This window comes from Thalia democratica, chromosome 4, assembly GCF_965202585.1.
Source record: "Thalia democratica chromosome 4, ktThaDemo2.hap1.1, whole genome shotgun sequence".
NCBI classification, from domain to species: Eukaryota; Metazoa; Chordata; class Thaliacea; order Salpida; family Salpidae; genus Thalia; species Thalia democratica.
In genome coordinates, this window is record NC_139168.1 from 81,488,696 (window position 1) to 81,505,945 (window position 17,250).

General features: G+C 25.5%; 1 protein-coding gene across 1 annotated transcript; it reads left to right on the forward strand.

The window, feature by feature from the left end:
• Nucleotides 1-967: 967 nt before the first annotated feature.
• On the forward strand, nt 968-17,019 carry LOC145834710 (guanine nucleotide-exchange factor SEC12-like). Its single transcript, XM_082942208.1, has 12 exons — nt 968-1,106; nt 4,505-4,622; nt 7,407-7,514; nt 7,981-8,126; nt 8,497-8,571; nt 9,458-9,541; nt 9,758-9,882; nt 10,166-10,241; nt 14,094-14,215; nt 14,777-14,849; nt 15,258-15,417; nt 16,831-17,019. Exons 1-12 carry the CDS (start codon nt 981-983, stop codon nt 16,920-16,922), a joined length of 1,305 nt encoding a protein of 434 aa, XP_082798334.1. The 5' UTR covers nt 968-980; the 3' UTR covers nt 16,923-17,019.
• Nucleotides 17,020-17,250: the final 231 nt, after the last annotated feature.

Genomic DNA, 17,250 nt, shown 5'->3' on the forward strand with positions numbered 1-17,250 from the left:
TACATTATGAGAAAAAAACGTTATTTGTGAATTTTACTAATTTAAAAAAATAAAAATTTTATGACAAAAAAAAAAAAAGTGATTTTTTATCAAAAAAATTTTTTTTTTTCAAAAAAAAGGTATTTATACTTAAAATTTTTTAAAGTTACAAATAACGTTTTTTTGTTATTGTATAAAGAATAGACTGTGAAAGTTTGAAGAAGATTGCTTAAAAAATGAAGGAGGAGATAGATTTTGAATGCATTAGTCTTTTTTTGCCGTTTTAGTTTTTCCTTCCCCATAAGGAACCTGTTATGCGGCCCGACTTTGGCCGATCATATCTCAAAAACTAATTCGAATTTTTAAAAACGGTAAAAAGCAACTTGAAGCTTAGTAAAAACTCTACAAAATAAGATCAACTTGTAAAAAACATGGCCTACCCCCCCTATGGCCTTAAAATAATAAAATAAATCCTACAGCCAGGGATTTTACTTTTTTTTTTACCAAGCCTGACCACAATTAAAAACATACAATGCTCTTAATTTTTTTTTGTTTAAGTAAGGTGAGTTTAATTGAAAAGAAACTCTTTAATTACTAACAAAAATTCTAATGTATCTTAGTAGTACTTTAACATACTTTTTAAAATTTAAATTTTTATGAATCTTAGCTAAACCAGTCAAACAAATGGAAACAAAATACTTTTTTTTGTAGTAGATAAGATTAATTAGACAATTTCAGATTGAGAGTTTTATTCAACACGGTGTTTCATGATAAGATTATACATTTTGTACATTTTTATTAATTCAGCTAACAATTTAAAGTTAGGTAGTTGTGTAAATTAAAATATTTAAACTTGCTGCTGTGAGTCTAAGTAGGAAATAAAAATAACAATGCATAGTCATAATTTGTATGAGTATAAAATTCATAACATGTTGCAAACTTATTGAGTATAACAATAATAATATTTATGCATTTTTTACAGATAATTATATAATACCAAGATGGACAGTAAGCAGGTTTGTAAGTTCAATGACATGCCAACATACTGTTGCGAGTGTTTGCTTGACAACCATTTTGTTGTTGCTGGGGGAGGGGGCGCTTCCAAAACTGGTATGGGGAATAAAGTGGTAAGTTTTTGAAATTATTATACCAAATTTTGTTTTTACTATTTTTTCTATAATATAATTTTTTCTAGAATATTTAGCATTTAAAATTAACTAGCTCTTTGAAAAAAGTAGCTGGTTATATTGTCAACTTTTTAAACTTTTTTTCTGTTGAAATTTAGTTAATATTTAGATTTATAATATTTTCTAAAGTTTTATACGAGTAAACAACTAAAATATATCTAAGCTTTATAATTAAAATTAAGTGGTTAATTTTTTAAATTATTTTGTCGTAAACCTTTTTTCATATTGCAATTGCATTACTTTTTTTGCTGATTTAATTAGAACTTTACTACATTTTATTTTGTTAATGTTTATATAAATAAACTTTAACTATTGTATCTCTTAAATGTTACTATCATATCTCTATGCAACAACTAATTTGTTTACTATATAAAATAAAATTTTTTGTTTGAAATTATATTTAGTAAAGTTAAGAATAGGGGTGGGGACTGATCTTGTAGAGACTATGCCTTCTATAAATAATTTAGAAATCAAATTTTTATTCAATTATTACTTTTAACTTTTTAGCTATAAGAAATTTTCTAATAGCTGCAATAAAGCTCTTCATCATATGACCAACTTGTTAAAAATAAGATTGAAAACTGTAACTTCAAATTAAAGGCATAGGAAAGAGGAGGTCAAACAGTTTTCTTTTACAAAAATTAAACATTGGTTCTTATTTCAAAGCTTAAAAAATATACTATTAGATACTTTTATTTCAATTAACTTTTAAAATATAATAAGTTTGTAAAAAGCCTGATACAACCATATAGACCAAAAACTTTTATAGGCCAATTTTCTCAGAATTTTAAGGCCATAAGGGGGTAGGCCATGTTTTTTACAAGTTGATCTTATTTCAAAGAGTTTATTCTAAGCTTCAAGATGCTTTTTATCGTTTTAAAAAAATCAAATTATTTTTTGAGATATGACCAGTTAAATTTGAGCCGCATAATATGTTTCCTATGAGAAGGGAAAACTAAAACAGCAAAAAGAGACTATTATATTTAATTTATTTTTAAAATCACTAAAAATCTATCTCCTCCTTCATTTTTTAAGCAATATTCTTCAAAATTTCACAGTCTAATCTATATAAAACTACAAAAAAAAAAACTTACTTTGGAATTTAAAACAAATTAAGTGAAAATGTTTTTTTTTGAAAAACAAAAGACTTTTTTTATTATTTTTTCATAAAAATTTTAATTTAAAAACTTTTTTTAAATCCATAAGTAAGGTTTTTTTTTCTTTTAATATAAGAAACATTTCCTGAAATTTGAAAAAGATTGCTTAAAAAATGAAGGAGGAGATAGATTTTTAGTGATTTAAAAAATTTCTGAGGAAATTGATCCAAAAAATTTGCGGTTCATACGTTTGTATCGGAAACGTTTTACAAAAAAGATATATCTCAAAAGTTATATGATATTTTTGAATTCTATAAAAACTAGCTTGTTGTTTGTACTTGAAGCTTTCATATAATAGCCAAAATTAATTTTTGTAAAAAAAGTGTTTTACCCCTAGCCCCCTATGGCCTTGAACATTTAGTAAAAAAATATTTCCTCTTAATTTTTAAATAAATTCATTTCGAACTTTCAGGAAATGTACTTCTAAATATTATCAACAGCTTGTAGTTAGCAAATTAAATAAAAAAACAAAATAAAAAGTGTACTATGACCAAAATTTTGTAAAGTCTTCTTTTATAATGTTCATTTATTTATGTTTTGTAAAAAAGTGATTAAATAATTTCTTACAAGTTATTTAAAATTTATTAAAGATTATCATGAAAAAGTTTTAAAACAATTACTGAAAAACTAAAAGATGAGATAGATTTTTAAAGAAATATAAATTTTTGCCCTTTTAGTTTCTGCCTTCCCATAAAAACCTATTAGATGCACTAACTTTGACCACTTATATCCCAACAGTTACTTCAAATTTTAACAGCAGTAAAAAGTAGCAAGTAGTTATAAACAAATAAAACTAAAGTTCAAAAATAAAGTGTTTTTGAATATGTCCTTATTTTTAACTTTTATCATAAGTATGTTTTATACTCAGTTAAGAAATAACTAAGGGTATCAGTTTATTTTTTGAAGTTAATAGAAAAATTAAAATAATATATCTTCAAAAATACCAAAAAAAAAAAAAACTGTTATTACTATTATTTTAAATATTTTTTAAATTTATGATTTGCTAGTAAAAAGTCTGCATTAAAAACGTCAAAATGTTACCATTAGTTTAAGGTAAAACTTTAACAAATTAAAATTTTAAAAAGTATTCTAGTTTGGTAGATACAGATCTATAAAGGTAGTATTTCTGGAAAATTTATCAAATTATATTATAAGTTGTTATATTATTGCAAAAAATTATACTAGCCATGTCCAAAAGCAAGTAAAATTTGTAAATAAAATAAATATTTGTAAATAAAGTTAATGAAAATAAATCTACACATTAAATATACAACTCTTTTAATGAGATATTTCAAGTGTAAATAAATTATAATTTGTTTAAGTCCAAAGAAAGTCGAATAGCTCAACAACGATGAAACATTATCATCTTTTAAGTCGTTTGTTTATATAAAAAATATTAATAGATTGTTGAAAGCTGTTTTTTTGTTAATGTTTCACTGTAAAAAAATATTTTTGTAACTAAATTTAATTTTATTGAAACTAGGTCTTTAAAGAATTGGGTTTTCTATGCTGTAAAGTGTCTTTATAAATGATACTATAGGAATAACTAAAACAGCACTAAAAATATGCATCTATAAAGCCTATTTTGTCCATATTTAGATTGACATAAAGTGTATTGGCTAAAATTTTTAATAGTTTACTAGAACTAATTTTTAACTATTTCTCAATAGAGGTTGTTTTAAATTATTTTACCTTATAGAACTTACTGTCCACAACTAAATCTTTATAGAGTGTATTAGCAACATTTTAAAATAGTTTTGAACTATTTCTCAAAAGAGCTTGTTTTAAATCATTTTACTTTTGTTGAGGAATCAAAGATATTATATACGACAGAGAATCTTGGAATTAGGTAGATGCTTTGCGAAAGTTGTTTTTTTTTTTGTTAATGCAGAACTATTAAAAATATTTGTATAATAAAAAAGATTTTAATGAAACTAGGTATTTAAGAACTTTGTCTGAACTTGCATATAGATTCTTGCATATCTTTTCTGTGCTTTATAATGTGATATTATATGACCAAATAAAACAGCACTAAACCTGTAAGTTAAACCTACAGCTCCCTATAAGGCCTATATTGTCCACAACTACTTCTTCATACTGTGTATTGGCTTAATTTTTAAAGAAAGCTTGTTTTGAATTATTTTAAATTTGTTAAGGAATTAAAGATAATATGTACAACAGAGAATCTTGGAATTGGGCAGATGCATGAAAACTGGACAGGTTCTGGCAAATATAGTGGCAGAACTAGAAACTGGGAATTATGCAGTTATGAAAATGAGTGTTGCATTGCAAAATAAAGGTTTTTTTATTAATGAAAAATTTACTTTAGTGTACTGAATGTTACTATGTTAAGTTATAGCATAACAAGTTTTTTATTATTTACCATAAACACTGAAAATTTTTAACTTTTTTAATTACTGTCGTATTGCAAAATAATGTTTTTTTATGCTTAGTTAATATAATGCTAGTATAAACATTTGAAATGAAGGTGAACTTAATCAGACACAACGTTATGTTTGTTTAAACATAATGAATAATTTTTTAAACTTTTCACTGCTTTTACTATCTCTTTTACACAACTCCCTTTTTTTCTTGTCTCTCTCATTTACCTATCTATATGTGGTATCTAACAAACAGTTGCTTCTATGTTAGAGTTTATATTAAAAATAATTAATTAAACATGTGAACTTGGATACTGCCATCAACACCTCATAATTTGAATCGAGCGAAAGCTCGTACAAAGTAATAAACAACCAAATAAAAGGTAATCTATTTAAACTTTTCTAACCAAGTAATAGGCTGCTTTAGAATGTTTGACAAACAACTACTTTATGAACGTTCAGATGATATGTGCGAGTTAGTTTAGTTTATTGTAGTTTTTTTATACTTACTCAAACAATAAAAGTATTACCAAAAGATGGCTCAAGCAAATCAGTAAAAAACAGAATGTATATGAAGTACTTTTTTTGTGAAACACTCTAAAGGAGCCTATCATTTGGTTTAGAAAAGTTTAAATAGATTACCTTTTATTTAGTTGTTTATTACTTTGTACGAGCATTACGCTCGATTCAAATTATGAGGTGTTGATGGCAGTATCCAAGTTCACATGTTTAATTAATTATTTTTTATATATAAATACATGTAAAAGCTACTGTTTGTTGGATACCATATATATATAGTTAAATGAGAGAGTCAAGAAAAAAAAGAATTAATATAAAAGAGATAGTAAAATCAGTGACTGAATAATAAAAATTAAGTCATCATACTCCAAACTTATTTCATTCATTGTTTGATAAAAATTTGAGATATGTTGTATGTGAGCCTGTTTTATAAATAACAATTTTCTTATTAAAACTCAAACAATAAAATAATTGTGTGATTATGGACTATGAATCTTCAAAGTTAAATTGTAATATACATCGTAAAGTGTCGTTAACAAAAGTTATAGTTTTTTTAAAAGTTAGTACAAAACACTATTTGAAACAACTTAATTTTAATAATTTGGTATTTTTGTTTTAAATTAATTGCTGTAGTTCTGTTTGTACTAGTTTTAACTTTCCTTAAAAACCAAATAATTCTGTTATAGCTAACTTCTGAATATATATATCATTATTAAGTTGAAAACTTTTCACATAATGCTACCGTTTTCTTCAAATTTTGATTCTTATTTAGATAAAGCATTTTTACCAGAAGTGTAAAAATTTTTGAAAATTAAATTGGGAACAACATAAATTAGATATAAATTAAAGAACTTTTGTAATCAAAAACTAATAATTTTAACTAACTTTTCTAATAAAAAAGTCAAATCTTTTTATATGCGAAAAAAAATTTACAAACTAAAACTTTCTCTATAAAGTAGTTGAACCTTTCATATGAATGACAACATGAAAAAATAATATATATAATTAAAACCTTGCTCAATGAGCAAAATAAAGTTAAAGTTAAGGCCATAGGGGGGTAGGCCATGTTTTTTACAAGTTGACCTTATTTTATAGAGTTTTTACTAAGCTTCTAGTTGCTTTTTACCGTTTTTAAAAAATCGAATTAGTTTTTAAGATATGACCGGCCAAAGTCGGGCCGCATAACAGGTTCCTTATGGGGAAGGAAAAACTAAAACGGCGGAAAAAGACTAATGCATTCAAAATCTATCTCCTCCTTCATTTTTTAAGCAATCTTCTTTAAACTTTCACAGTCTATTCTTTATACAATAACAAAAAAACGTTATTTGTGACTTTAAAAAATTTCAAGTAAAAATACCTTTTTTTTGAAAAAAAAAAAAAATTTTTTTGATAAAAAATCACTTTTTTTTTTTTGTCATAAAATTTTTATTTTTTTAAATTATTAAAACTCACAAATAACGTTTTTTTTCTCATAATGTAAGGAACATTTCCTAAAAATTTGAAGAAGATTGCTTGAAAAATGAAGGAGAAGATAGATTTTAAAGCCCGTTTTTAAAAACTCAAGAAAAATGGCTTTAAAGTTACCCTTTATATACCCTTTATAAAGACAACCCTTTATATAACCGGTCATAAAAAAAAAGTTACTTAATATTTTTGAAATCTAAAAAAAGCATCTGAAAAATTATGAAATTTACTATAATATAAGTCTATATGTTATTTTTGGTCAAAAAATGGCTTCTACCCCCCTATGGCCTTAAATACAATAATAAAAACTATATACTTGAAGAAGAAAAATATTTTTTTTGGTTTTAAAAAGGTTAATTTTAATCTCATTAAAAAATTTTAATAAACATATAACAAAAGGCCTATACCAATTGATATAGAAGTAAAAATAACCAAATAATTTAAAATAAAGTTTGTATAGTTATATAAAGGTAGCAGTATAACTATCAAATACTTTATCAAGTTGAATTTATCTAGTTGAAAGTACATATTTGACCTAGCAGATGATTGTTATAAATATTTCCTATGCACATATTTTTCTTCTCATTTTGTTAGAACAAAAGTTTTTATCAAGTTAATATACAAATTATTTTTATGTTAAAGTTTTTTATGTAATTTTTCTTTAAATAAAGTAATATTAAGTATATATTTTATACATAAAACTAATATATTTATTTCAGACGAAGACAGTTTTTTGCTGGCAATTGCATTAGAAAAACATTGTGAAATTTACAAAGTTACAAAGAAGAAACCTAGTTCGAATAACAGTGAAAACAATAACAGAGAAGGTATATTTTTGTCAATGTATATACTATTTTTGATAAAATAAATGGCATAAAAAATATTATTGAGATTTCTAAGTTTATTATTACTAAGTTTATTAGTAAGTAATATTATTAACTTTATTAGTCTTTAGATTTGTGTACTTATATTTTCGATTCTTTTTTTTACAAACAAATTAAAATTTTTGTGTGGTTAATTTAGTAAAATTCAATCACAATGATTTTAACTCTAATACATTAGAACTTTAAAGAATCAACTGTATCATACAATTTATTTCGATTTGTTTTAAGTATTAAAACTTTTATTAAAAGGTTTTTCAGCTTGAAAAATAGTATGCTATCTGACCCTTATTATCATATACATTTCAAATACAAGGTAATTTATGTTTTTTACGCTGGTCACATTTTCTATAGTTATAACTTTATAGTTTGCTGATACAAGTGTGTATGTTTATTAAGTTAATATTTTCAGGTTTAAAACAGAGAAAAAGGTCTAGTTCTAAACAAAGAAGTGATAGTAAATCACCGAATGACCAACAAGTCAATAATTTCACTTTTAAGTTAATAAATAAATTCCAATCTGTAGATGAAAAAGAAACAGACTCTAAAATTGAAGTGGTCAGTTTTACTCAATTTCATTAGATAAAATCTATAAACGAAAGTTTTTAGTAATTTTTTCAAGTAATTTAATTTACATGTGTTCAAGTACTAATAAATTTCAAAACCTTGTTAGTGGAAACAAAGTTATTTTTTGCTTTTAAAACTGTTAAATACCACCTACTCAATTGTTTAATTTTTTACTTCCAAATTTTCTGTTTTAACCTATTATTATTATTTTATTAAAAATTACTATCTATGACAAAAATTCAAATATAACACAACACTAGTCTGTCTCAATTTTATATATTGTTTTTTTTACAATGCATACTTCAGTTTACATTTTTCAATATCAAACATGTAAACATTTATTTCATACAATTCTCAACAGACTTCAGTAGCAATATCAAATGATGGAAGCCACTTAGCAAGTGGATTATCAAATGGTCAAATTAAACTATGGGATGTTAGTTTTATTTATTATTTAAATATTATATTAAGTGGATTATCAAATGGTCAAGTTAAACTATGGGATGTTAGTTTTATTTATTATTTAAATATTATATTAAGTGGATTATCAAATGGTCAAGTTAAACTATGGGATGTTAGTTTTATTTATCTTAAATACTTGGTATTTGATTTATTATTTGATTGTGTCTTAAAGTTATTATGTCAAGCAAGTTTTTAATTACCTTCTATTAAAAACACCATTATTTTTATTCTGTACGTTATTTACTATTTAAAGCTTTTTTAGTCTTTTATGTTAATTTAAAAGTATGCCTTGAACAGGGGTCGGCAGCCTTATGTAACTGGCGGGCCAATACTGCTAGGAAAAATTTGCTCGCGGGCCACACTATTTATAAATAAAACCTTTGAGGGCCACACTTATTTAAAAAAAGTTCTTTTAATCAGTGGAAAAATATTATTTAAGATAAAAATTATGAGAAGTTAATCAACTTTAGAGCACTAATAAAGAGTATTTATTGAATTAAGAGCCTAACTGTAGATTTTTATTACAAAGTCTTTAAATTTCATTGTTTTAAAAATGTATATTTTTGGCTTAAAAGGAGCTTGCGGGCCGCAGGTCTTGACTTTGATGGCCGCATTTAGCCCGCGGGCCGCAGTTTGCCGACCCCTGGCCTAGTTGAATTTTGTTTAGAATTTTATTTAGATTTGCATACAGTGTTAGTAGTTTTTTAACTTAGCACCAAAATTCGTTTAAAATTATAACATGTTTTGAAACAAGTTTCCTGATTTCAAATCTTTATAAAAAAATTATCTTAGTTTTATAAGCATTACCAACTTACAACAGTTTGAATAACAAATTTATTAATTTCTTATGTTCTTATCAGACTAGAAACATGAAACAAATACTAAATGTCGAAGCTCACAAAGAAGATGTTAAAGATATTTCTATATCACCAGATAGTTCACAAGTTAGTATTAAACAATTACTTAAAATAATAAAATAGTAATAAATATTAATGTTTATTGAAGGAAAAAAAAGTTGCATGAGTACTCTTATGTTGTCAATTAATCATATTATGTTGGTAGTAACACTTTCTAGTGACTTTTCAGCTTGTTTATAAGCACTAAATGGAACGAAAGTTATGTAACTACGTTTATAATGTAAGCAATTTATTTGTATTTAGGTGGTAACCCTCTCAGCAGACGGAAGTGCTTGTTTGTGGTCGTTAGATGGAACCAAAGTGATGGATCTTCATTTAATTTGGAATATGAACGTCGAAACCAGAGACTACAAATTCAGAAATTGCAAGTTTGTTGTTTTGTTTGTTGTAGAAAAATCAAAAATATTCTTAACCAAATAACTAAGATTAAGTTTACTTATCAATAGTTAAGATTGAATTAGTTCGAAGGGTTAGTTAGAAAACTACAACTACTGTCAAATTAATAAAATTGGAACTTACTTATTTTTTGATAAAGTTTTCTGTTAATTTTCTGTTTTTAAATGTTTTATTTATTTGTATCATTCAATTTTTACAAAAGTTTACTACAATCCCAAACATTTTAGAAACATTTAAACAATGTTTAACTCACAGATTCAGCGTGGCGCCACCTTCTAGGCAGCGAACGCAAGATGCCAAACTAACATTCAACCTTTACACTACCCATCAAGTTAGTAAAATATTTATTTATTTTTTACTGAATGATATATTAAATAATTTCATTTCAATGATTGGTATACCAGGTACCCACCAGGTAATTAAAATATTTAGTTATTTTTCAAAATTATTTACACACCATGTAAATATTTATCAACTTTTCTCTGATTTATTAAAATCAATTCATTTCAATGATTGGTATTGTATTGTATCGTAATATTACATTCAATCTTTACACTACCCACCAGGTAAGTAAAATATATACTAATATTTCTTTAAAGTATTTTAATGGTTTTTAATTCGTTATATGTTAATGATTTGTATTTTTTACAACCCACCAGGTATTTATTCATCAACTTTTCTTTAGTTTATTAGAATGAGTTATTTAGTAGGGGTAGGGAGTACTTGGGTGATGTTTGCTAGACACATAAGGAGCCTTGATTTGGATGTGTTTTGGTCTAATTAAGAAAAATTAAAAAAAAAATTAAAAAAATTCCTAAAAAAAAAACTGCACCCCAAAAAACTGATCTGGACCCCAAAAATCACATTATTTTTGATTTTTCGACTTAAATAGTAATATAGTCACTCATACATGTCCTAGACTTATATATTATATCTTAAATGAAAGCTTATAATTATAGGCATACCTTAAATGACATATCAACTGCTTTTGATATATTATGACGTCATAATTACACAAAATATGCAAATTTTGTCTGGTTTAACTGTTTTCTCCAAGAATCAGTTAAACCTGTTCAGCTTTGGCAAAATACAACTTCGATCATGACAGATTCTGTTAGCAAAAACTTAACCATTGGGGAGGAAGTTTCTAAAGTTTTTAAATCAACTGTTCCACCACCAACTCATTTGTTGTGCAAATCCCATCCAGTGGAGGCCTTTGATCGTTCTAACTTGACAGTATTGGCTGAAATAGAATCAAAGTTAGATTTTCGAAAAAAGCTTCAAGCTTTAAATCCATCGGTTAAACCATTTTTGCGAGGAAAAAAAAAGTATAACTGAGTGTGCAATTTTATCAATATTAAGTTTGGTCAGTCATGAAAAGTCAGCGCACAGTACAAATCAAGCAGATCTCTTTGACTACATTTTAAACAGAGAAAACCAAGTTAATCGCCTTGCAATCTATCACGAACACAGGTTTACCAAACTTGGGTATTCTGCAGAATCTATTTTGCAAAGCCTTCCGTTTATTCGCATGCTTATAAATGAAACGCTCCTAAGCAACCAGCATGTGGAAGTCGTCAAACTACTGCTTGACTCTGAATTTCTAATGACTGAACTTTCTTACTTTACTCACAAGGTAACACTTCCATTTTTACACTTTGTTGAGGTTAGCTCTCAACAAGACCTTCTCAAAGTATTTCCTAAACTATACGAAGATCTCAGCAATGGAATAATGAATACTTTGGATGCCTATGTTGTACATTATCCACATATTAAAGTGTTAAACCCAACTTCTGAGATGTGTTGTAAAATTCTTAAGAAGACGTGTCTCCATGCCGCTCAAGTTTTTGATCGCCAAACAGGTAGAGAATATGGTTTTGGAAAGTTTTGTTTGTCAAATCCACCACGTGCTACTGAGCTCAACCTATTAAGTAATGAAGAACTGGTTGGACTCCCAACAAACAACTTGGAATCTGAAAGACACCTTGCTGGTTTTGGAAGGCGAGCAGCAGTGCAAAGTTTAGAAACCAACGATTCACAGCAAAAGGGATAAGAAATGACTGTACATTACTTATATCTGATTCTTTTCAAACTAAACATGAAAAAAAAATTAATAAAGTTGTTCAATTTCTCAATGAGATGGAGCAAAGGTGGGTAGCAGATCAAAAAAATTTAAAGCTCAAACAGATAAATGAAAAAATTGAAAAAGGGAAAAAAAGGGATCAATATGTGCAGAAACGTCTCAAACTGTGTAAAAGTTGGGGTGGGCCTGTAGTGAGCGTGGAAGAGCTGCGTTCTATTTTAAAATCTCATCATGATCGAAATGAAGTTATTGTTCTAAATGAGTTAATTTACTTTACAAATCTCACAAATCTGAGTCTCACAAATCTGAAGTGTTATACAATCCAGAACTTTTTAAAGTTAATGGTAATACTCACGAAGAAAGACTTCTAAACTTATGTACTCTTGTTGCAGAAGATGATGAGTGCTCTCTATGTTCTTTACCAACAAACACTGATGCATTATTAATTGTAGGGGGTTCTTCCCCCAATATACAGAAAGAAAAAAATGAAGATATTATGGAAGGGAATTTTTATGTCACATTAATTAGTGAAGGGTCATCAGACACATGGTATATTGCTATGTGTGAAGGTAAAAATGATGATGGGACTTATAAGATGGACCACCTCATGAGAGTTCAAGACAGAAGAAATTCGAAGTGGAAACACCCACCTAAACGCGATCTGCTAAACTTGCATTTAGATTCTGTTCTTGATTGTAAAGTTGATGGGGAATGGGATGTTTCTAATGAAAGATCTATTACTTTTACACTGAGAAACCATGTCCAAATAGATTTTTTAGTAAAACAGATGTCTTTTACATAAAGTTAAAAAGTAGTTTTTATGTATTTTTATGAGTATTATGTACATATAGTCAGTTAGATTTTAACAATCATTTGACAGTTATTTTATACTAGTATTTTTAAAAGTATCAGTCATTTTGCAGTAATCTTAAGTGTTAATACTAAATGATACAGTGCAATGTTCGTTTTATTATGCAATGTTCTTTATTTCTTTATTATACTAGTCTCTATTTATTTTGCAATCATTAACTTAATGTTTAATGCCATACAACTTTATGTTGCCTATAACAAATTATAATTTTTTTGTAATTTGTTATGTTTTTGTAATGCAAATTGAATAACATTCTTAGGTTATTTTTAAATACTTATAGTTATAGCTAAATGAATTATGAAATCAAATATCCCATTAATATATAACAACATCACCTAAATTTTAAAGGTAAGTAAGTATATCTAAAAAGTTTTATTTTAAAATATTTGTTTTAGTTAGATTAGACAACCAGCTATGCTTCTTAATTTTTCAAAACGCACCATTTTACAGATAAAATTTACATATTTTGTGTGAATATGACGTCATAATATTCCAAAAGCAGTTGAAATGTCATTAAGTGTATGCCTATAATTATTAGCTTTAATTTAAGATATAAAATATAAGTCTAGGACGTGTATGAGTGACTTTATTACTATTTAAGTCAAAATATCAAAAATTATGTGATTTTTGGGGTCCAGATCAGTTTTTTAGGGTGCAGTTTTTTTTTTAGGAATTTTTTAATTTTTTTTTTTTAATTCTTCTTAATGATACCAAAACACATCCAAATCAAGGCTCCTCATATGGATTTTACAACATGACCAAAAAAATGTGCTGTACTCCCTACCCCTATATTTAGCCATCTCTTGTTAATGGTTAATATTATAAATAAGTTAAATATCACTGTATTTAAAATGTCACATGATCCTTTTTCCAAAACAAACATTCAACCTTTACACTACCCACCTAGTAAGTATTCATCAAATTTTCTCTGATTTGTTAGAATAAATTATCAAACCATTTTTTGTTAATGGTTCGTAAAATATTGTATCACAGTATTTAAGATGTTACCTTTACAATACCCACCATACTAGTATATATATGTTAATTCTTCATAAATTTGTGTAAATTAATTAGATCATTACATATTGATGATTTTTGTTATTCAAAATGGAACATTCAACCAACATAAGACTCACTAGGCTGGGTTTATTCATCTTTTTAATTGTCTACATATTTAACTTTGTTATTTTGTACCTTAAAATTGTATATATCTAATTACCTTATACCAGGCCAAGAAAGGTCAAATTATGTCTTCGTTCCTTACAAAATGGGTCAGAGTTGAGAACTCAAGCAGGCTTAAAATGCAGGTCATGGAAAAATTGGACGACAGAGTTTCAAGTCTCGCTGTTAGGTTGGTGAAACATTAGTTTTATGTTAATAATTTTTTTATACTGATCTTTATACTTGTCATGAAAATTTATCATAACAAGAGATATGTATTGAGAAACCTGTTCTAAAAAATTAAATAAGATTTCCCAATTATTTTTACATAGATTTTATACCTGTTTCAAGTCTCGCTGTAAAGTAAGTGAAACATTAGTTTTAGGTTTATAAATATTTTTATATTGAGATTTTTACAATGAATTTCTAGAGAGTTTCACACTTAAGGAGCCTTTATATAAGTAAAACAAAAGTTCTATTGAGTTTATTGCTTTAAAATTGTTTCTCGCGATGATAACAAGCGATGATTTATATATTAATAAAAAATTTCATACTGATCGACTTACTTGTTTTAAAAAATTATCATAACAAGAGATATGTATTAGGAAACCTGTTTTGAAAAATTTAAAAAAATTAAATAATTTTTCACATATTTTAAACCTGCCGTTTAAATTGTAAGTAGAGATAGTATAATACCCATTAGTTATTTTTAGCTGCACTTAATATTATAAATTAACAAGTTATTTCACAGTGGAGACGGGCACTACGTAGGAGTTGGTTATCAGAGTGGATTTGTTGATTTTATTACTGGTTTCAGGTTAAATGTAAGTTTATTAAATTTTTCGATATCGTAATTGAACTTAGATTAAATTTTGTTATATATATATATATATATATATTAAGTATAAGATATAACGTTTTAAGGCGTTAAATCCTGGAGATCCTGATAAGCTAAGCTTATCGGAATATATACCACAGAAGTTCTTGTGCTAAAACTTTATTTCAACGAAACTCCGTTAGTTAAAATAAAGTTTTAGCACAAGAACATCTGTGGTATTTTTTAAGTATATTATTGACTAGCATAAACTTACTATTTTAAGAAATAAGCGATCAAAGTTGGAGAGTATCTTATGTAAGAAACAAGTTAAAAAAAGACTAAAATATTGATAAAAGCATTTAAAAATAAATTGCAAATCAAATATTAGTAATATATTTTAAAATATATTTTATAGCACTTAAGAAGGATCAGATCGCACCAGATGTTTGTAACGGAAGTATCATTTTTTAACAACCAATCAAAAGAAGTTATTTCTACAACTGGAAATGTAGATGCAAGATTGCTGAGCGTATCTTGTAACGGAAGTTGTCATGTAGCTATATTGAAACCTAAGCGTTAGTTTTATAATATTTTAAAAGTATTAAGTAATTGAAAGCGGTTAGCCGAAATAAGTCTTACATGCGTTTGCTCAACAAAACGTTGCTAAATGAATTGAAAGTTTTTGTTTAAAATTTGCAGTACTAAGTTATTTAAAAAAATGGACACAAAAGAAAAATTAAAATCGTAATTTTTGTTTTGTATGATTTGACTTGTATTGTCGTTTTCATGTAGCTATACTTAAACCTAAGCGTTAGTTTTTTTTCTAGTTTATTGAACAATAAAGTTTTATATTTATGTAAATAATGTGTATAAAACTATATTAATATAAATATAAAGTTTGTAAACTGCAGCGCTAAAAATATAATCATGTTTTTAATTTGTTTATTATGATTAATATAACTAAATTATAGTACACTGAATTTAAATTATCAAGAAATTATATAAATAGCTTTTTATGACTTTATAGTTATTAACAATCAGTTTTTTTCTAAATATAATTTTGAAAACGTTTCATGGTTTAAATACTTAATGAGTAATAACACATAATTAAAACTTAACTAAGTTTGTTTATTAAATCGATTACAAATGTATTACTAATTGATATTTCTTGTAAAAGATTAAGAAAACATTTTCATTTAAAGTTATTCTAAGCTTACTTGAAAATTGTTAAATTGATGAAAAATAGTCTTAATCTAAAAAGTGTTTATCTATATAGTTATAAATTATTTTTGATTTTTATAATTTTAATTTCAAATTAAACCATTAAAAAATAAATTTTTAAAGTATGATCTGTAAAATCTCCTAAGTTTTGTTTTAAAATACAATTTATGTATTATTATTAATTTATATATATATACTAAATAAAACTCATTTTAAACAATAAATGTGTATGCTATATACACTAAATCAATATAATAAAAGAAGTGTTATTTGATATTTAAAAGAGACTTTAACATATTTAATAAAAAATTGAATAACTTACTAATATTTTTTTGGTATTAAGAAGAAATTTATTTCTTTTTACTTCTAATTAGTATAAGTTTTAGATTACAAATTAAACCAATGTATAAAGTTTGTAAATACTATTTCTGTTAAGCAATTTATAACGAATACTTCTATAACAGTTTATTTACATAAAAATTTTTATTAAATATCATTTTTACAGCTATGTTTACAATGTATAAAGTTTTAAAATACTATTTATATCAAACAAAACTATATTACATATTATTTCTACAGCTTTGTTATTAAGAATAAGTTTTTTTCTGTTAATTAATATAAATTGTATAAACAATATATGATGTTTTTAAATACTGTTTATGTTAAACAAAATTTTATTACATGTTTTTCTACAGCTATGTTTACAATATATAAAGTTTTTATTAAATGTTCATGTTAAACAATTATTTTTACATAATTTTCCACAGCTATGTTTACAATGGGGTTCATTCTAATAATACTGATGTTATTAGCAATATTGGCTGGAGTTCTGTATCACTTGGAAATTGTTAAAATTTGAAGAAAATAAAAAGTAGTAGATTAAATTGATAACTATAATAGTATAATGATTTATTATCAGTAATTTATATGTGCGTTTATAAAATGACAAGTTATTGTTTATATTTGGTGTTTGTGTAAAAAAGTAAAGTTATTTGTATAGATAGGTTTAAAAACATTAGTTAAAAAAATTTCGAGATTGTTTGTCTCTTTTTTTATATGATTTTTTTATGAGCTAATTTATAAAATATTTACTCAGTTTTTTAATTTGTCAAAATTATTACTTGTGTACATAATATTTTTGTATTGTTCTCAGTTTTTATTATAACTTATGGGTTCTTAGATATACT